Genomic DNA, 20801 nt, shown 5'->3' with positions numbered 1-20801 from the left:
TGTCTTTGTGTAGAGTCTTTATTTCAAATATTTGTTAAAATACCATTAGATTATTCCTCAGGACAAGAGCAAAGATAAGCCCCTGCAGAAACTTAGGAACTATGTACAGAACTTTACAGAACAGAGAAGAACACTTTAGCTGAGGCCTGCCTGCTGACCAGAGGAGGGTGTTCTGAGTGGACTCAGCAAAGAAAAGGAAATCAAGCAGGGAAGGAAGGCTGCCCATCTGAATCAAACGTCAGCTGCCATCAGGGCAAGTCTTGTGATGGTCACAGATGGGATGCTCTGTTTTTGGAAGGTTGGAGGACAGCACAGGGGTTCCATGTGTCTGCAATCAGACAACAGGTGGCATTAGAAATGTAAAATCACTGGAGGGAAACTGGTAATTGACTCAAAAACCTTGCAACATCTGGAAACACATTTAACCAGGAATAGCCAAGAGTTGGTTTTACATCCAGTCTCTCTCCTATTAACCATTAAACTGTTGTGTGAATGGCTGATATAAATTATATCTTCTCCCAGCCTACAGGATGCCTAAAACAAGTGGAACAGTGGTTAGTGCTTACCTTTATGGCTAAACCCCTGGCTGAGGTGCCATCAGGTCAATGTCACTCAAATTCCTGGCCAGCCAAACGCCTGCAGCAAAGAGCCCCAAATTGAGGATCAAGTTCCTGGAAAGAGAATGCATTCCATGGAATTCCCGTCGTAGCTCAGAGGAAACGAATCTGACTCGTAACCGTGAAGACACAGGTTCAATCTCTGGCCTCGCTCAGTGGGTTAAGGATCCGGCTTTGCCGTGAGCTGTAGTGTCGGCGGCAGACGCAGCTCGGATCCTGCACCGCTGTGGCTGTGGTGTAGGCCAGCGGCTACAGCTCCATTTCGACCCCTAGCCTGGAAACCTCCATATGCCGCAGATGCGGCACTTAAAAAAGAAAAAAAAAAAATGCATCCCATTAACCCTGTGGTCCCTGAGTCAAGTGTCTTCGGTTAATGAAAGACACTGAGGGAAAAGGCTTCCCATCATCACCCTAGAAAAACCTCCCCGAGGCAAAAACATTGCTTAAAATCGCAGAAGCGTTGATCATTCCGTAATAGGTTGCCCAAGACCCACGTGGTTATTTAGGGCGCGTTTCCATATCTAATAACAGCAGAGTCAAGTGCAAAGCAGCCTTTCAGGGTCGAAAAGCCTGTTTTACGTGTTGGTGTCTCCTCTCCCTGGGTCCCTGTGGTCAGGGTGAGAGTCTCTAGACAGAGCCCGCGACTGAAAAGAGCGCTCTGGCCGGGCGGAACTCTCCCAGTCAAAGGCCTCGGCAAAGCACACCCAGAGCCACGAAGAGATCAAGATGTTGGCAGTGTAAAAAATCGGGAGGGTCTAGCCTCGGCGAAGAAGGGACCCAGCTCCCGCGCCTCGGTTACCTCCGGAAGTCATTCCTATCGGTAGCAAAGCGGTAGACGCCCCGAAGCCAATCTCCCACGTTGTCTGGAATTTCGGGAGCTTCATTTGACGAGCCCGCAGGGTTCACGCCAACCCCAGTGGAAGTCATGGCAGCACCTCCGAACTCTGCGAGGCCTCTCTCTACCCACCGTGCCGGCGCCGGCGGATCACGCAATTTCCGGTCTTGCACTTCCGCCGGCTACCAGCAGGCAGAGGGCGCCGCTGCTGCAGCTCGACCCGACTCCGGGAGGGAGGGAGAACTCCAAGCTCTGCGGGAAGCGAAGCGCCGCCCAGCTCCAACCTCCCCTGGTCGGGTTCCACCTCCAGCTCCCTCTTGGCTTTCGCCCACCCGTCATCATCACTAGTGGTCTCTTGAGTGATCACTTCATTGGCTCAGGAGGAGGATGAGGGGGATGGGGCTGCCCAGCCTGTTGGGGTCGGATAGGGGCTCTCTTAGAGGGGATGCGTAGCTTTGGGGAATGGGGTTCCACAAGAGTCTCCACGAAAAGTGTGCGGGCTGAAAGGAAGCACTCCGAATTTATCATCTCGCCGCCTCTCCCAGCCACGGCCCTGATAACGTTCAGTCTAGGATTTTTATATTGGGGGGGGGAACCTCGCTCTCTTGCCCTACAGTTCACCCTCCCACCAGCCCCTCATTCTCCGGGTTGCGCTACTAGCAAATGGTGCAATGCTTCCTGGAGGTGTCGCTGTCCCCAGCTTGGAGACTTCTGGGGGTCTCCCAGGGCCGGGGAAGCCGCTGGCCTAAGAAAAATCCTTCGGGTTCCGATTCAGAGGAAGAGGAGCAGGTGGGGCAGGGAGCGTCCTCCTTGGGATCAAGAGGAGTCTCCAGGAGGCTCTGCTCTTGCCCTTTGGGTGCCTCCGCTTTGTTCCCAGCTTGACACTCCTGCTCCGGACTGGATCCAAGCATCTCCGTCTGGGTTTCCACACTAGAGTTGTCGCCAGTGGCGAGAAGGGCTGCCCGGGAGATGGACGCAGACTTCCGCAGGTAGCTGTCGGGGTCTTCACCTCTGCCGAGCTCCGCCTCTCCTGTGCCAGGCCGGGTCAGAAACACCCGCCTCAGAGCCTCTAGTCTTCTCTGCAGGATCCGGGCGGCCAGTCCCCGTCGGGGCCCAGCCTCCCGCCCCGCCCCTGGGCCGTGCGCGCCGCCGCCGCAAGTCCTCTCCCGGCTCCCGCCCCACCCCGCCTCCGCCCACCAGAGGGCAGCCGCGGCCCCAGCTCCGGAGCGAGTCCCGAGCCGCAGCCCCAACCGCGGCGCGGGGAGGGTTCGGGAGGCCCTTGGAGCGCTCCGGCCAGGGAGGCGCGGTGAGAGCTGCGGGCCCCGAGGCTCGGGTCTGGGGTGCGGTGGGGACGACGGGGGCGCTACTGGAGGGACGGGACGGCGTGGGACCGGGGTGAGGGTCCCAGCCCGGGAGAACGCCCCCCCTCAGCCCAGCCCAAGCCGCTGCCCCCTTCCCCTTTGATCTATCTGCTCCTTCTCCTCCCTTACCCAGGGACGCCCTGCCTTCCTGGGTTCCAGCCGGCCTCGAGCCGGCATCTGAATAGCGACTCTCAAAGCAGCTGGGGCAGCAGGGGTCACCCCCCGGCAGGGCATAAAGTCCCCCGCCCAAGGGCCCGGCGCAGTCCTGGCAGCAGAAGTGGTTCTCGTGCCAGCGCCGTCCTTCGGCCTCGGTGCAACGCCGGGAGAAGATCAGCTGGGAGAGGGAGAGGGGAACGGCTCATTCATTCATTCACTCATTCATCCATCCGATAACCACGCCTTATGCCCAGTTAACGCTAAGCACGTCTACAGACATTCCCATCTGATCTACTCAGCCACTCTCGGATGCGGGGAGGGCTAATTGGCTTAGCCAGGATCCCCCAGCTAGCAAGTGGCACAGTCTGAAGAAGTACGACCCGGGTCGCCTGGATGCCCAACCCAGGGTTCTGTGCTGCCTCTTGTGCCAACGTTACAGCAGTTCCTCGCAGGAGCAGGCACAGCACTGGGCACCCGGCTTACTGAGATGAACGTCTGTCCAGGAGTCCCTGCTCTGGAGAAATTCTAGTTCAAGAAAATCTGGGGGTCTTTGCTTGTGGTGGGGGAGGGCACAAAGGCAACAATACAACTAGAACTGGCTCCTAGTTCTCTGTACCTTACTATGTGGTACTGGAAGAGGTGTCTCATTACATCCTGAATCGCTGGACCCTGGGCAAAACCCCTCCAGCCCCTCCCCTAGACACTGTACCTGGTCACAAGCCGGGCACCGAGGCCGCAGCAGCTCCGCATGATGACGGCCGCAGTAGAGATGCCCATCGTGGTAGAAGTAGATGAGGTTTATCAGGGCCTGGCCACAGGCCTGGCAGGCGAAGCAAGCCGGGTGCCAGCAGCACTGCTCTCCTGCCCTGGCTGCGAACACTCCATACTCCCCTGGCCTCAGCGGCTCCCTGCACTGCGGGGCCAGGGTGCTGGGCTGGTCAGAGGCTGCCCCACCCTCCTACCTCCCCTCCTGATTCTTCCATCCCAACCCTAACCTAACTGCAAGCCCACCTCCACTGCAGGCTCCACCAAGAACCCCTAAATTTGGTTTCCCTTTTTCCTAACGATTGCCCAACTGTCAATCCCCACCCCAAACCAGAGTCCCTCCAGCCCCGTCTTCGGAAGTGGGAGGGCAAAGAGAAGGAAGGAGAATACGGGGAGGTGCTACATACCTTTTCACAGGTGCATTCTTCAAGCTTGGGAGGTACCAGGCGGGCCACCCCCTGTCCCAGGGCCTCCCTCCTCCGCCAGGCACAGAAGAGCCTCAGTTCGGCCAGCTCCTCCTCCTCAAGGGTCAGGCAATATCGCTCCTACAGAAACAGGCATCCACTGTGACCTGGGGAGCCCCAGCAGGCAAGACTGAAGTTTGATGGGAGAGAGGAGGTGTAGCCACTGGGTCAAAGGATGGTTGTAAAACCTCAGGGAGGTGCAGGAGGTAAGGGCGCAGGAGGGTGTCGACAAAGAGAGAGGAAGAGAGAACTGGTCATCCCCCACTTCTGACAGCCCCGCAGCACTTAACCCTATCACTCGGCTTCAGGTGATATCATGGCTTCGGGCTCCCAGTGATCTGTAGCTCAGTATCACTTCCCACTGTATTTCCCCTACTTACACCATATGCTCCTGCCTTGCCTCCTCCATAGAACTGTAGGCCTTTAGGCTGGGCACCCCCAGGGCCTCAATAAATACTTAACAACCATGCTCTCCTCATTTGCACATTCCATTCTCGGTTTCAAAAGCTGTTCATGTCCATTTTCCCATTTGCTCTTCAACTAAGCATTGTGGTGGGCAGAGCAGAGGCTATCACACCCATTGTGTAGATGTAAAAGCTCAGGCTTTCAGGCTCCCAACTAGCGGCACAGCTAGGCCTGAAATCCATGGCCCCTGACTTCTGGACCAGACTTCTCCCCACATTAAGTAGAGAGTAGGGAGGCAAGAGAGGGAAGCTGGAGAGAGGGAGAACCCACATCGCTGTCCTGTGGAGGGAGCTGCTGCAGGAGGGTCCGGAGCCCAGGCCAGCTGGGGGTTTGGCTGGTGTCCAGGTCAGGGTGCCCCAAATGCAGAATTTCAGGATCCTAAGGAAACGCAGCAAAAGGAGAGAAGTAGAGCTAGGTTTTACCTCCCTTCCCCTCCCCTTCTTTCCTCCCCTCTTCATGGCCACCTCTTCTCCAATCTAGGACAATTTCCAAACACCTGTCTGTCCCCCTCCCCTCCCATTTGGAGGTTCCTCCTTCAAGATCAAAGGGACAGCTGATCCACTGCCATGTTTGTGGTCCAACTGAGGCAGGCTGGGAAGGGCACACCCCAAAACAGTTTCCTTTTTTTTTTTTTTTCGGTCTTTTCAGGGCCGTACCTATGGCATATGGAAGTTCCCAGACCAGGGGCTGAATCAGAACTGCAGCTGCCAGCCTACACTACAGCCACTGCAATGCCAGATCCAGGCCATATCTGCAACCTACACCACAGCTCATGGCAACCCTGGATCCTGAACCCACTGAACAAGGCCAGGGATGGAACCCACATCCTCATGGATACTAGTCAGGTTCATTACCACTGAGCCATAGCAGGAACTCCATTTCCCCTTCTCATGCTCAAAATCATAATGCCTTCATTCTTCTGCTTTGATCAACACAGACCCCTCTAGGAGAAGTCACATATTCATGGGAGGAAGTTTAAAGATATTGAACCCCTGTGTCCTGAGGGCGTTACAGGGACAGGAATTCCTGCAAAGAGAAAGGGCTGCCAGAAGCTGGCACAAAGGCTACCTCTCACCTGGTTAAATGGGAGGAGGTGCAAAGGATGGAGGGGATGCTGGTCTCAGAGGGAAGGGCAGGACTCCTACCACCTGAGCAGAGGCCTCCTCAGGGTCCTCCTCTGGCCTCTGGCCTGGGTTGCTGTCTGGGTTGACTGGTGGATTTGGCTCCAGAGGGGTAGGCCTCTCTCCTGGGTGTGGCCAGCCAGAGTTCAGCAGTGACATTGATGGCAAAATCTGAACAGAAAAAAAAGAGGCACCTCCTCTTCATTGGGCCACGACAACATGCTAGGCAAGCAAAGTGCTTTGCAAGCTTTATCTCCTTCAGTCTTCCCAACGACCATGTGAATTAGGTGGTTTTCTTGTCACCATTTTACTGATGGACCAAGGGCGGCTTGGAAAGCATAAGTGGTCTGCCCAAGGTCACACAGCTAGTAAATGACAGAGCCAGATCTCAAGGCCAAGTCTTTCAGTTCTTGAGTTTCTGCACCTCGAACTCTGTCTGGGGTCTCCCGAGATTGGGATGGAGGAAAGAGGAGGCCCACAGAGGAAGGAGGGGGCATTCTGGCTTTTTGGTGAGCCTTTGGGTAGACCGGCCCCTGTTCCCCACCTCCCCAGCCATAACGCTCACCACCCCTCACTGCGTGCTCAGGGGTGAGCCCACTTCCTCACCATCCCCTGCACCAGCCGTCTTGCCAGACATAGGCTTGGGCCAGGAGAAGGACCACTTCACCGGGAGACTCTGCTCAGCTTCTCCAGCCCATACCAGCTTTCCTCCCCTGAGCTCCAGAAATAAGCACAGTGGGGGCCCCAAGATTTAACAACTAATGTTTCTCTTTGCTCGCTGGGCTCTCTCAGCACCTCGTCTAGTCTATGTGCTCCTCGAGAACAGAGGAAAATCTTGCACTTCCATCTTCTATCTCTAGTGGCCCTTTTGTTGAGTAATTCTAAGAGCATCTCTTCAGGCCTCCTCTGGGTAAGCCCTGGTATGGCCACAGGATCTTGAGGATGGGAGGTGAAGTACAAAAGGGATGGTCCCTGCCCTCAAGGTGCTTAGTCTACTGGGTAAGACAGAGATGAAACCAGGCAGGATGGGGCCAGGGTTCTGGGCAGATAGACACAGCACCCTAGGAAGGAAAATAACGAAAGCAAGCTTTTCTAGAATGTTTACTCTGTGCCAGGGACTATCCTAGCATGTTACATAATACAATCCATCTTCACAACAATTGTATGAGGTAGTTTCTATGATCCCACATTACGGTTGAAACAAACTGAGGTTACTTAACTTGCCCAAAGTCGCATTAGAAGGCTAAGGGAAGCTTTAGAGGAGGAGGTTACCTTCGAGAGCAGGGATGGATTCTGCCAGCAGCTGGGCACAGAAGGGCATCACCCTGGCCCCTGTAAGACCCAGCTTTGGGGCTGGGAACAGGGCTTGGACTGAAACAATTATACGGCTTCCCAGACCTGAGCTCCCACCCTCTGCTATCCTTCCCTGCTTCCTGGCTCCGCACCCATCTGCTTCCTGCCCGTTCTGTCCCCCAGCTCAGGTTTCCTGTGGAAAGCAGCCAGGATGGGCTGCTCACACTCGGGGCCAGGAGTAGCCACTTCCTCAAGCAGCACTACCCGCTGGGGAGGGGGTGATCACAGGAAGGGGGCGCTTCCGGGGCCCCAAAGGAGACTTGCACCCTCCCTTCCAAGTTAATTCTTGTTTGCATGAAATCGTCCCACACAGAGACAATGCTCAAAAATCAGTCCTTGCCCCTGACCCTTCATCCCCTCGGCCCAGGACCACATAACATCACCTCTACTTAGCGGGGGCCCCACCTTACCCCCACCTTACTAACATGCTGGATCCTTCGAGAATTTCCTCCTCCCCTCCCCCACACAAGGGACTGAATACTTTCTCCTGCCCCCGCGCAAGTGTACCCGGGCTCAGGAGTTCGACCTTCCCAACCCACCCCTGAAGGGCTAAGTCTAGGGATTGGGGGTCGCGGGTGGGAAGGTTTCCCAGGACAGTGAGAGGAAGACAGGGAAGAGAAGTGTCAGGTTCCGCCAAGTGCCCTCTCGACAGATCCCCAAAGTTTTTTCTTGGGCTTCGCGGGGCCCACCTTCGAAGCGGGGCGCAGTGTTGTCCTGGAGTCAGCGGGGGTCCCAGTGTGTCTGCTCGGAGTTTAAGAGAAGGAACGGGACTCTGCTGGGGTCTCACCCTCGCTACGCGCCGGTGTCCGGGCCGCTCTGGACTGGACAGACCCCGCCGTCGGGCCCCTCAGCCGGTCCCCACCCCGAGGCCCCAGCGCCGGCCTCTGCCCGCCCGCGGAGAGCGGCCCTTCCTCTCCCACGCCCCCCTCCGCTCGCGGGCCCTGCCCAGGAGCTGGTAGAGCCCGGCGGCTCTGGGAGGGGCCTAGGCCGGGAGGGGCCTAGAGCTGCAGACTAAAGGAAAGCATTTGTAGGGCTCTCGGGTGGAAAGTGAGCAGGCTTCACTGCCGCCATGCCCATGGGATTAGCGCTGGAATCGCTTCCCTGCAGATGCTGAGCAGACACCGGGAGTCACCGTTTAGCCGGGTCCTCAAGCACTTGCGGAACGCAACGCCCTTCGGAACCTGCAGGTCCCCCCGCCAAGACTCTCCTTCTGGTGTCCTAGTCCCGCCTCTGTCTGTGTGTCCCACCCCCATCTAGATCCCTCCCCCTTGTCCCAGCTCCTTTCCGGGTCCCTGGTCCTGACCTCCTCCTTTCCATCCCTTTAGGCTCCCCCCACTGCCCCCCCCCCCCGCGCCTCCCGCCAGTCTAGCGATCCTGGGAGTGGAAATCTTTGGTCCCACTTCTGGACCCCCTCAGCCCCGCCCTATCCCCGCCCCCGCCCCAGGCTCCGCCCCGCCCCTGCCAGGCTCTCTCAGCCTCTGGCCCGGAGCGCCCTCTGGCGTCTGCGCATGCTCCTTGCTCCCGACTGCAAAGTCCTCCAAAGAGACCTTCTAGGCTGCGCGCCGGTCGCCCCCAATCGGGTCCGCCCGCCCGCAGCGTCTCGTTGGTGCTGCCGGTGACCTCCGACCCCGCGGCTGCGGGGCGGGGAGGCCTCAGCTCCGGGCGGGCGGCGGCTGTCTGCAGCGGGACCCGGGAGCGGGGCCCGGCGCCGCCCGGGCCGCGGGGCGATGTGAGTCGGGGCGCGGCGGGGCGGGGACAAGGCGGCTCCACCGAGGCCGCGCCGCGCCGCACCGCAGTCTCCGCTCCCTCCCGAGGAAGCCCCTGGCGGGCGGGCGGTGGAGCCCGGGCTGGGGGGCGGGGATCTAGGGACGACGCGCGGCCCCGACCTCCCCTATTCCTTCTCGGGATCTAGAAATTCCCCTGTCAACCCTGTCACCTAAATCTGCCTCTAATCCCCCGGATCCACCCCACCCCCACCCTCTGGATACACCTTCGCGTGTCCTGGACCTTCAGAACCCCCTCACTCCTGCGAATTCCCCTGGTATGCCCACAGAAACCACCATTCTCTCCTGGATACCACCAGATGTTTCCACCGCCCTGAAATTCCTGAGTCTTCATATTCCCTCATTCTCCTTGCACTGTGCTCAAATCCAAAAAAATTTGCCCACGTTTCCCCAATCCCTCTCATACATTTTGAATCCCCAATAACCTCATACTCCCACCCCCAATCCACCCCATCTCAGACCAGAGCCGTCTCCTGCCTCTCCACCCCATGTAGCCCCCCCCCCATTGGGCTGTCATGCTATATCCTGGTATCTTAAAGAGAATTGAAGGGGACAGGAAAAGGTGCAGCGCCCTCCCCCATCTTGCACCCTGCAGCTCCTGGTTTCACCCCCAGACTCCCTCTTGGTGGCTCAAGCCTCAATATTTACCCAGCTGCCTGTTCTAGTCCTTGCACACCTTCCTCATCCTGCTGCCCCCCTCCAGGAAGTAAGCCAAACCAAGAGGGTGGGAGCCCTTTTACCTGGGAAGTTGTCCAAGGATGCTGAGCAACAAAGGGTCCTGGGAAATGACATTGCTTTTCTAGAGCAGGAGGGTGGGATTTCAGGGATTTCCTGGGTCCTGGCTTGTCAACTAGTCCACCTAGGGCTCAGATTACTGAAGTTTTGGTTGGTTGGCAGCATTTATGTTAAATTTCCAGCCTTTCAGAACTTGGAGAACAGAAAAATCTATCAAGCGTCCGAATGTGAGATCGTAGGAGCTTGTCCTGGAAGAGGAAAATGTTGATTTTAGTGATGTTTGTCCTCCCTACTAACCTCTAGAGGTTATTGAAGCTAGAAGCTCTGCAGCTGACAGCTGTTTCCCTTCAAAACTCAGGCCTTGGGGTGGGAGTTGGGGGAGTGGAGGATCAACCTGGCAGACTCCCAGATATAAGTTAGCAACAGAAAAGACGGGACTATTGGGTTCCTGACTCTTAAGCCATTGCTTTTCCAGTATATCTTAGTGTCCTTTTGAGAAAGCTCTCTGCAGAGTTCAAGTTCTCTGCAAAGGTAAGGTGGTGATCTTGGTTGTAATAGGATTCAGATGGACATGTGACTTAAAAATGCCCTGGGCTGCCTTAGACTCACTGATGCCAGAGGGGGCCTCTCAGGGTCTATGGGGCTTGGAGTTCATGGTCCCTTTGCCTTTGATCTCATGTTCGTCCTAGATGTTTCTATTTCTTTTTTTTTTCTTTTTTCTTTTGTCCTTTTTGCCATTTCTTGGGCCACTCCCGCTGCATATGGAGGTTCCCAGGCTAGGGGTCGAATCAGAGCTGTAGCCGCCGGCCTACACCAGAGCCACAGCAACATGGGATCCGAGTCACATCTGCAACCTACACTACAGCTCACGGCAAAGCTGGATCCTTAACTCACTGAGTGAAGCCAGGGATGGAACCCGCAACCTCATGGTTCCTAGTCGGATTTGTTAACCACTGAGCCATGACGGGAACTCCAATAGATGTTTCTATTTCATTAGGACGTGCAACAGATATCCAGGTGGGGTGAACTGAGAGCAAGTCATTTTCATTAACAATTGGGGGTGAAGATGGAAGGTTTCTGCTAACCTGTGGTCTCTGTCTCCTATGCTAGGTGAGCCCCAGGGAGATCCAGGTGACTTCTCTGCAGACGGCTTGTCATGACGCCCCACCAAGAAAGGGGGGAATAAAGTGGGGGTCCTTCCCCATGCCCCTCCCATGGTCGGCTCCCCGATGGCCTGGGTGAGGTGAGAGCTGTGTATAGGAGCCACTTTTCTGGAGCTTCCCAACTTGGGAGAAATGGAGGGTGCGGGTCAGGATCGTTCAAGGCTTTACACATTCAGGGGGAGTGCCAGAAGGCCATCTAATCCTACCAATTGATTTCTTGCTGCCGTTTGCCACCCCATAACTTGTTTGGGATTGGCCCATGCATTCGCTTGCTCCCTTAGGTCACTGTAGCCTGGTGGTCTCCCCTCCATCCTGGGCACAGGTCTGACTGTTGTGACGTCTAATCCAAGTGCCTTAATCAGGGAGGGAAAAGCCAAACAGTAAGGCTTCTCGTCTCCACTTTGGCCAAAGGAGAGCAAACCCAGCATTTAATTTTTTAACGAAGAAATGCCTACTCAAGGTTTTAATTGTTTGATCTTCTGAATGTATCTCTCTTTTGGTTTTCTCTTTTTTTTTTTTTTTTTTTTTTTTTTTTTTTTAGGGGCACACCTACGGCACATGGAAGTTCCCAGGCCAGGGGTCAAATCAAAGCTGCAGCTGTTGGCCTACAGCCACAGCCACAGCAATGCGGGATCCGAGTCACATCTGTGACCTACACCACAGTTCGCAGCAGTGCCAGATCCTGAAGACACTGAGTGAGGCCAGGGACCAAACCCGCAACCTCATGGTTCCTAGTCGGATTCATTTCTGCTGTGCCACGATAGGAATTCCTTGAATGTATCTCTTGACCATAATGTAATATCGCATTTGAAAAGAATATCATGAAGATAAATTTGAGGGAGTTCCCTAGTGCCTCAGGGATTAAGGATCAGCATTTTCACTACTGTGGCTTGTGTTTGATCCCTGGCCCCCAGGAACTTCCATGTGCTGTAGGCATGTCAAAAAAAAAAAAAAAAAAAAAAAAAAGATACATTTGAGGTGGATATTGGGATGGTGGGGAGGGAGGAAAAGAGAGGATTTAGATGTCGTAGGAGGAGTGAGGTGGATGAGGCGGGACAAGGAGAAGGATCCAGGCCAAAGAGTCTGGGGCTCCCAAGTTACAGTTTCTCTGCTGAATCTGGATGAGGGGCCCGGGCTGGTACCCAGCTCATGACACAGATCACTTCCTCTGTGTCCCTACTTGTAGCCTTGCTTTTCCTGCTGCCCAGGCTGCCCTTCCCTATGGTTACACCAGTCAGAATCCTCCCTAAAAGTCCAGATCAAATGTTACCCCTGAGAAGCGCTCTCCATCCCCGTCAGCATTAATCCTTAACATGCCCTAACCTAAATTAATGTTTGCCCAGTGTGTGTGTCTAGCCCTGGATTTCCAGTGTAAATTCCCTTATTTTTTTTCTTTTCTTTTTTTTTTTTTTGTCTTTTTGCCTTTTCTAGGGCTGCTTCCCTTGGCATATGGAGGTTCCCAGGCTAGTGGTCTAATCGGAGCTATAGCCACTGACCTACACCAGGCCCACAGCAACATGGAATCTGAGCCACGTCTGCGACCTACACCACAGCTCACGGCAACACCGGATCCCTAACCCTCTGAGCAAGGCCAGGGACCGAACCCGAAACCTCATGGTTCCTAGTCGGATTCGTTAACCACTGTGCCACGATGGGAACTCCAAGAGTGTGAATTCTTTGAGGGAGGGATGGTGAGTCTTGGAGACAGTAGGTCAGCTCCGCGAGGTGCTTCTGCCAGAGTTCCCCAGAGCAGGGCTTTTTGGAGCTCACCTTGACGACCTTCCTGTCCCTCGTGTTCTTCCCTAGGGCGGGCCGGCTGCTCTGACACCATGGGGAGCTGCTGCAGCTGCCTGAACAGAGACAGCGTCCCAGACAACCACCCCACCAAGTTCAAGGTACCTCAAGCCCCCTCCTCTCCTGTGTTCCCAGGATGGCCTCCTGGGCTTGGGAGGCCCAAGCTGTCCGGTTGCCTCAGCCTCCCTGCAGGAGGTGAAAGGAGGGGTTGAGGTTGTGAGCTCATGAAGACTTAAACTAAGGACCTCTGAGGAAGCCTGAGTTTAAGGGGCTCAGGCCATTGCCATTTTGGCAGCTCCTGGTATTACCAAGCATGAAGACATGCCATAATAGAGTAGCAGAAGCTGTGTTTTTAGAATGCTCACCCCTGTCAGTGTGTCTTTGTAACTTTGCATTAGTATTCTTCTGGAAAAAAACCACCAAAGTCTATATTTGTGAATTAACATATGTCAAATGTTTAAAACCGTGCAGAACACATGGTAAGCTCTATTAGTGTTGGCTTTTGCTTTGGGAAGCTAAGGCCAGGCCCAGTGGACCCTTGCACCCTCGGCCCCTCCCACCTCCTGTAGGGGGCGCCCCCTCCCTCCTCACTCCTGCATCTGGAGGCCCAGATTTCCCCTGCTCACCAGAAGAGGGAGCCCTCAGCAAAGTCTTCCACTTCGGGAGGTGATGCCTTTATGTTTGTTGCTCCTTGGGTTTGACTCTCCTAGAGTCTTAAGAGTGTGAACTTGCCATTGAACCTCTTCTCCCATTGACCTCTCATCCTGGGCTACTAGCCATGGACTATTTGGGGTCATTTATCTGTGGGAGGTCTCACCATCTGACCTTGGGGTGGGAAACTAACCACCCCTCCCCTTGCTGCCCAAATGACAGAACTAGGGCCTAAACTGTTGTGGGTCAGTGGCACTGCTTCATCCGTGTCCCAGGAATCCTGTGGTATTCCCAGTGGCTCACAGTCCTGGACACACGCTTGTTAGACTTCTTCATTGACCCTTGTGTCCCCTGTCCCTGCCAGGTGACGAACGTGGATGATGAAGGGGTGGAACTGGGCTCCGGGGTGATGGAGCTGACGCAGAGCGAGCTGGTGCTGCACCTGCATCGGCGCGAGGCTGTCCGCTGGCCTTACCTCTGCCTGCGGCGCTATGGCTACGACTCCAACCTCTTCTCTTTTGAGAGTGGCCGCCGGTGTCAGACAGGCCAGGGTGAGTACCAGCCCCTGTCCCATGCTGGGATGGGGACTGGGCACCTGGGACAGGTACTGGGGCTGGACGTCACAGCTTGAGGGACGGGGGTGAAGTCTGTTGACTTGGCAGGTGGCGTCCGGAGAAAGGAAGGGTCATGGTCAAGAGCACGTAGAACTAAGTGGACTCCCAGGCCAGTGCTTTTCTCTCTTCAGTCATTGCAGCTCTGGCCTGGGTGGCTTTGTGGGATCACTTGTGGCACAGGCCACGGGAAGGTGGCAGTGCTCCCAGGCCAGGGCCTGCCTGGGAAAGCAAACCATTCCTCCTCCCTCTGTTACTCCAATTTCAGGGTCCTTGGTGTCCCCTAAGTAGGACCAGAATTTCTTCTGAGCCCCCAAGTCCTAGTCCTTGGATCCTGTGTCTAATGAAAGGTCAGGCAGGAGCTCTGGCTGCCTTGTGGACGTGTGGCGTGGGAATGACAGATTTGGGAGGCAGGACTCTCGGGTCCCTATGGACCAAGTAACCCTCAGCAGGTTAATCTTTGTCTCCGGTCACCTGTGGGCAGCAGAGTGTGACATGTTCTGACCTCCTCCCCTTTCTCCTTGCAGCCAGAGGTCAGGGAGAGGGGGCTTGTTCCATGAAGTCAAGGCTGGGGCCAGCCATGGCTCTTTGAAGGGGTGGCCAGGTCTGGGCTGATCGATGAGGACCCAGACCCCAGTTCTGCAGAAGGAACCCCACACGGGATCGTGTTCAGTGCAGTGCAGGGTTGTGTGACTGCAGGGGTGGGATCAGCGAGCTCCTCTGATAAGGTGGCCAGCCCAGCAGTGCAGCTCTGCGGTTGTGCTGGCAGGGGCAGCCTTCCCCTCCGTGCGTCTCACCCTTGGAACTCGTGCAGCAGAAGGCAGTTAACGCTGGCTGAGCATAGAGAGGCGAGGAAGGGGCCAGCCTGCTTCTGGTGGTGTTTAGTTCACACTGGGGAATCCCAACACAGGTTTCTCCTAAAACTTCAGGGTTTCTCAGCCTTTTTTAAGCCCTTGACATATGTTGGAATGAGATAGATGGAAAAGAATGAGGGAATAGGCCTTTTTCTTCCCCTCCCCTCCATGCCTGCAGACCTCATACCCCAGCCTGGGTTGCCCGGGTTTGGATCTATGCACCTGCACATCCCAAGTAGCCTCCCCAAGTCCCGGACCCTACAGTTGCAGAGGGGGTGCAGAATCCCAGGCCTGCCCAGCACTCCAAGGGCCTCTTTGGATCCCCTGAGTCTCGAGTGCTCAGCCCAGTCCTGCTGGGCCAGGACTGTGGGTTTGAGGGGCTGTGAAGCCAGCTGCATTGAGGAGCCAAATGGTAGCCTTGCCTTGTTTGTCCTTCAGCTCGTCGGCCTGTCCTTTCTTTCTGCACCAGAGTTCAAGCTCCATGTGGCCAGGGGCCTACACACAGCTGTCAGTTACTCTCTGGCCGGGCACTGGGCTAAGTATGCGGTGAACAAGCAGCAAGCAGGACAAGGCCCCTGCCCTCAAAGAGCTTAGTGGCCGTTGGGCATAGAGCTAAGGACTGGCGCCCGGGTGGAGCTCATTTTTCTGGGGGAGCAAGGGTGGCAGGCAGAGGAATACGGGGCAGCGTGAGGTGGCGTGGTCACTCATCTAACGCTGTCCTTTCCACTTTGGTTTTTACTTCTCTTCCCCCTGTGCACACATTTCCTTATGAAAGGGCTTTAACCTCAGAGTTCCCTTTATGGCTCAGTGGTTTATGAACCAGACTAGTATCCTGCCAGGGGACGCAGGTTCGATCCCTGGCCTCGCTCGGTGGGTTAAGGATCCAGCATTACTGTGAGCTGTGGTGTGGTTTACAGATGCAGCCTGGATCTGGCGTTACTGTGGCTGTGGTATAGGCCAGCGGCTATAGCTCTGATTTGACCCCTAGCCTGGGAACCCCCATATGCCGCTGGTGTGGCCCTAAATAGACAAAAAACAAAACAAAAAAAAGGTTTAACCTCAACAGACTATAGCTGAAGTATTAGATTTTAAGCTGATAGTAATGGGTGGTGTGTGTTCAGGTGGGAGCAGGGGCCTTGGACCAGTTCCTGCCGAGGCTTTTGGATTTTGGAGGGTGTTGGGGAGAGCGCTTAGGATGAGGTCTTCTCCCACCCCCCTGAAGCCTGGGGCTGGGTGTCAGGGACATTTCCTGAGCTTTGTGCATCTGTTCAGCCTCTCTGGTCCTTCCCTGTAGGACACAGGGTCAGTGGGGCTTCATTTCTTCCTCTCTTTCTTTAGGGATATTTGCATTCAAGTGCTCCCGGGCCGAGGAAATCTTCAACCTCCTCCAGGATCTGATGCAGTGCAACAGCATCAATGTGATGGAAGAGCCGGTCATCATCACCCGCAACAGCCACCCGGCTGAGCTTGACCTCCCTCGGGCCCCCCAGCCTCCCAGTGGTAAGGAGCTCCCCTGGCCCTTGGCACCCCAGTGCACATGCACGCACACGCACACGCACACACATGCAAGCATGGGCCCAGGAAGCACCAAGTCTTGGAGGCATGAGTCAGGCAGGCAGGTGGGGGGATGGCTGGGTGAGCCGGGCTTCCAGGACCACCGTCCATCAACAGAAAATTCCTGGGGATGGATAAGTCCTGGCCTGGGCCAATCAGCTGACTCAGGCTGAGGCTGGGAAGTCCAGGGCCTCGTATTGACGGATGGTTGGGACGCCGACGGGAAGACATTGGGTTTCCGTGGAAACGGCAATCTGGAGCTGTTTTGTTTCCTTCCTTCTGTCTACTGGGTCATACCATATACCTTTCCTGACGGCTGGAGCAGGCCTCTCTGGCTGTGACTGTTTTCTGGAGCGGTCCCCACGGTTTCTGCCTATTCATTCACTCAGTCTACACTGAGTGCCTGCTCCACGTCCTGCGCTCCATCGGCTCGCCAGTGGGGAGCAGGAGAAATAGAGATACAGTCTTTGATCTTGAGGAGCCTCCTCAAAGCTCACTGGCAGAGCGGGAATGAAGTGGAGGGTCAGTCTAGCCGCAGCAAGTGCCTTGAGTGGTTCAGAAAGGCTGTGATGGGGGAAGTGGGCTTCCAGCTGAGCTTCGAGGGGAAGGGCAAGGTTTGAAGAACAACACGAGATAAAGCTAGTTGGGGACTGCCAGTTCAGCGGGGCCAATCCCCTTGGGGGCCTGGGAGTGTCTCCCCTCCACTGGGAGGAGTCCCAGGATGCCACACCCACAGTTGCAGGTAGCTGGGGGGTGCTTTAAGGATCTGTTGTCTCCTGTGTGCCCAGCTCTAGGCTACACGGTCTCTAGCTTCTCCAATGGCTTCCCTGGCTGCCCGGGAGAGGGTCCGAGATTCTCAGCACCCCGACGCCCCTCGACCAGCAGCCTGCGACACCCCTCACTTGGGGAAGAGTCCACCCATGCCCTCATTGCCCCCGATGAGCAGGTGAGCCAGTGGGTGGCTGCCCAGTGTCTTTCTGTGGGTCTGGGTGAGGGTGGGGGTGAGGAAACATGGCACCTCCTCCCGGGGAGGATCATGGGAGGAAGGGAAGCTGATCCCAAGAAAGGGAGGCAGCCCTGGACAGTTTGGAGGACAAGGAAGAGGAGGAAACTGCAGCTCTGAAGTGGGCTTCTCTGCTCTCATCCTGGCCCCTCTTCTCTCCTTCCTTCCTGCCCTGGGACCTTCCTGTCCCCCAGTCCCACACCTACGTCAACACGCCCACCGGGGAGGATGAGCACCGCAGGAGCCGGCACTGCCTGCAGCCCCTGCCCGAGGGCCAGGCGCCCCTCGCCCCGCAGGCTCGGGCCTCCGACCAGCGGGCCCCGCAGGTGTTCCTGCAGCCAGGCCAGGTGAAGTTCGTGTTGGGCCCCACCCCGGCTCGGCGGCAGGTGACCAAGTGCCAAGGCCTCTGCCCGGGGCTGCAGGACGCCCCCCCCAACAACAACAACAACGAAGGCCCTTCCGAGTGCCCGGCCCAGCCCAGGTGCACCTACGAGAACATCAGCGCTGGGCTGCGGCCCGGGGCCGGCTGGAGACTGAGCCCGGAGGAGCCGGGCTGGAACGGCCTCGCCCACCGCCGGGCCGCGCTGCTGCACTACGAGAACCTGCCCTCCCTGCCGCCCGTGTGGGAGAGCCAGGCCCAGCCGCTGGGGGAGGAGGCAGCGGAGGACGGGGACTCGAGGGACGGGCTCACGCCCTCCTCCAACGGCTTCCCCGAAGGCGAGGAGGACGAGACCCCGCTGCAGAAGCCCACCAGCACCCGGGCTGCCCTCCGCAGCCACGGCAGCTTCCCTGTGCCGCTGACCCGCCGCCGAGGCTCCCCAAGGGTCTTCAACTTCGATTTCCGCCGGCCGGGCCCCGAGCCCCCGAGGCAGCTCAACTACATCCAGGTGGAGCTGAAGGGCTGGGGAGGAGACCGGCCCAAGGGGCCCCAGAACCCCTCAGCCCCGCGAGCCCCTGTGCCCATCACCCACCCTGCCCGCAGCTCAGACTCCTACGCCGTGATCGACCTCAAAAAGACCGTGGCCATGTCCAACCTGCAGAGGGCTCTGCCCCGCGACGACGGCACCGCCAGGAAAACCCGGCACAACAGCACCGACCTGCCTCTGTAGGGACCCCCACCGCCCGCCGCTGCCGCCACCTTCGCTGCCGGCCTCCGCCTCCGCTCATGCCCCGAGCCCCCGCGCCCAGGGCTCAGGGTTGCTTCGCAGAAGGGCACTGAGGTGGGACCAGATGCTTCCCCGCACTGGCCGGAGTCCCCAAAGATGACAGCCACTGAGTCTCCCCGTCTCCAGGCTGGAGACAGAAGGGGGTGCCCAGGTGAGGAGGGAGCCATGACTGAACTGCGAAGGGTCCCGTGATTGCATTTAGCGCCCTCCCGGTTAGGTCCATATGTCTCGTCTGTTGTCTGTGTGTTTTTTTTGGTTGAAATTTGGAAACATTTTGTACCTGTTGATTTTATTTATCAGTTTATTTTTCTATTTATTGTTTTAAATGTAATTTAACATATTTATTATTAATAGAATTATTTTTAAATTCTGACTTGGTGGATGATGTCAGATTCCTGGGCTTTTCTGGCAGGGTGCTGTGGCGGGTGGGAGTCGGGAAGCCTAACAGAGCTAGGGGCTTCATTCTGGGAAATTTGGGGTGATTATGGTTTTTGTGACAAGTTGCGACCATTTCTTTTTCTCCTCCAAGAAGCTCTGGCCCAGAACTGAACATTTCTAGGGATGGTTTGCTCCATCAAAGTGACATGACAGGACAGTTTGAGTCCTAGATGCAGAAAGGAGATCTCTAAGGAAAACTACCCTGATGAGATTAAAACCCTGACCCTCTGAGGTTTGGCAAAGGGTAGGGAGAAGTTTTGTTGTGGTGGTGGGGGGGGGGCGCTACCCCCTTCCCCCATTCGCCTTCTCTGGAATCCCTCACTGATGCTCCCTTATGCCACCAGGTAAGTCCCATTAAGCACCGATCTCCTATAATGCCTCGGCCCAAAGGTGAACCCTGGGTCCTTCTTCAGCGCCCTCCCCATGGCAAGATCAAGACCAGAACCTTTAAGCAGGACTTTAGGGTAGTTCCCCTAGTGCTCAGTGGATTAAGAACCGAACTAGTATCCATGAGGATACGTGTTTCATCCCTGGCCTCACGCAGTGGGTTGAGGATCTGAAGTTGCCACAAGCTGCAGAGTAGGTCGCAGATACGGTTTGGATCTGGCTTGCTGTGGCTGTGGCTGTGGTGTAGGCTGGCAGCTTCAGCTCTGATTCAACTCCTACCTCCAGGAACTTGCATATGCCGCACCTGTGGCCCTAAAAAGTAAAACAAAAGCAAAAACCCAGGACTTTACCAAAAGCCCAGGAGAAACAAAACAAAACAAAAAAGAGGAGGGAGGGGAACAGTGTAACATGTAACTAATCTGACTTAAAGTGTGAATTTCCCAGAGAAGTGCTCTCTGGGAATGGACTCGGGCCCTAACAGGGTCGCCACATCTGAACACCTGCCTGGGAGCCCAGGGTCTGCGCAGGGCTGTACACGCCGCCTGCCCAAGGCTGGCGTTGCAGAAGCTCCTTTTCCCTGTCCGGAGGCTGCCCCTATCCTCTTCCTCCTCTCCCAGCCTCCTTGCCTTCAGACTCCGTTTCTGTCTCCAACCCCTGAATGGTTAATCTCAAGGAAACCCAGTGTCTGTGATGAGGCACTCAGGACCCTGGTGAAAAGTGGGAGTGGGATTTGGCCTAGACTTGGGGACAAGCCTTCTTGTCTCTGGTCACCCTTTGTGCCCCACCTCCCTGCCCTGTGGACCTGTCCTCTTCACCAAGGAAACAGTCGGGGGGTGGGGGGGCACCTGATTCCCTCCCCTCCCGAATCCAGAAGACCACTGCTGGGCCTCAGTTCGGGGGGCAGCCTCTCCCCTGGTCAGGGATTGGACCGGCCAGCTCCCAGAGCCCCTTGACTGGGGTGTCATTCTGTCAGGGAAATGGGCAAAGAGGACTGGCCGCAGGATGCAGCTGGCATGGAACCCTTCTCCCCTTCTCTTCTTCCAGAAGTCAAATCCTTTTGATTGCTGGACCAGATGGAGCGCCTGCAGCAGGCTGGATTCATGTACTTGTTCTCACACTGCAGTAGGGAAGTACCCTCCTCTCGGCCACTCACCTAGGCAGGGAGTTCAAATCTGCTTCCTCCACATCCTCCCCCACTACACGGCTCTTCCTTTTGGCCTCCACGGTCAGGAGCAGCAGGAGCTCCAGACAGGGTCACCAAGATAGAGGACAGGCCCAGGCTCCCCATGGGTCTGCTCAGGCTCTTCCTCACCCATGGACCCTGCCCTGGGGGCAGGGGTGGGGGGTGGTCAGGGGCTTGGCTTGAGTCCAGACACAGGATTCTCATGCTATTGCCTCTTCTCTCTTGGGCATTTGGTTCATCCTAAACAGGCCTCGGCTTTTGCCCCTGGAAAACGGAGCAAATTGTGAGAAGTAGCCAATGAGATGATGAGTGTGGCATCCCTCTGGAGAGCAGGCCGACCT

General features: G+C 56.4%; 3 protein-coding genes across 4 annotated transcripts; 1 reads left to right on the top strand and 2 right to left on the bottom strand.

The window, feature by feature from the left end:
* PRICKLE4 (prickle planar cell polarity protein 4) lies at nucleotides 3–5954 on the bottom strand. Its single transcript, XM_021098686.1, has 8 exons — nucleotides 5812–5954; nucleotides 4934–5041; nucleotides 4142–4279; nucleotides 3679–3882; nucleotides 2943–3147; nucleotides 1417–2482; nucleotides 567–671; nucleotides 3–328 (listed from the first exon to the last, which is right to left on the bottom strand). The coding sequence occupies exons 1-6, from the start codon at nucleotides 5941–5943 to the stop codon at nucleotides 2109–2111; spliced, it is 1161 nt and encodes a 386-aa protein (XP_020954345.1). The 5' UTR covers nucleotides 5944–5954; the 3' UTR covers nucleotides 3–328; nucleotides 567–671; nucleotides 1417–2108.
* TOMM6 (translocase of outer mitochondrial membrane 6) lies at nucleotides 1413–1813 on the bottom strand. The gene has a single exon (XM_013977927.1). It carries the CDS (start codon nucleotides 1542–1544, stop codon nucleotides 1413–1415), a length of 132 nt encoding a protein of 43 aa, XP_013833381.1. The 5' UTR covers nucleotides 1545–1813.
* FRS3 (fibroblast growth factor receptor substrate 3) lies at nucleotides 8614–18823 on the top strand. Of its 2 annotated transcripts, XM_005665964.3 has the most exons (7): nucleotides 8614–8866; nucleotides 10767–10899; nucleotides 12626–12714; nucleotides 13629–13815; nucleotides 16068–16229; nucleotides 17072–17229; nucleotides 17481–18823. In XM_005665964.3, exons 3-7 carry the CDS (start codon nucleotides 12649–12651, stop codon nucleotides 18393–18395), a joined length of 1488 nt encoding a protein of 495 aa, XP_005666021.1. In that variant the 5' UTR covers nucleotides 8614–8866; nucleotides 10767–10899; nucleotides 12626–12648; the 3' UTR covers nucleotides 18396–18823. The 2 variants fall into 2 exon arrangements, with proteins under 2 accessions (XP_005666021.1, XP_020954343.1); XM_021098684.1 differs by lacking the exon at nucleotides 8614–8866 and having other exon boundaries at nucleotides 10542–10899; nucleotides 17481–18756.

The sequence above is a fragment of the Sus scrofa genome, chromosome 7, assembly GCF_000003025.6.
Source record: "Sus scrofa isolate TJ Tabasco breed Duroc chromosome 7, Sscrofa11.1, whole genome shotgun sequence".
NCBI classification, from domain to species: domain Eukaryota; kingdom Metazoa; phylum Chordata; class Mammalia; order Artiodactyla; family Suidae; genus Sus; species Sus scrofa.
This window is presented reverse-complemented; position numbering and strand designations above follow the sequence as displayed.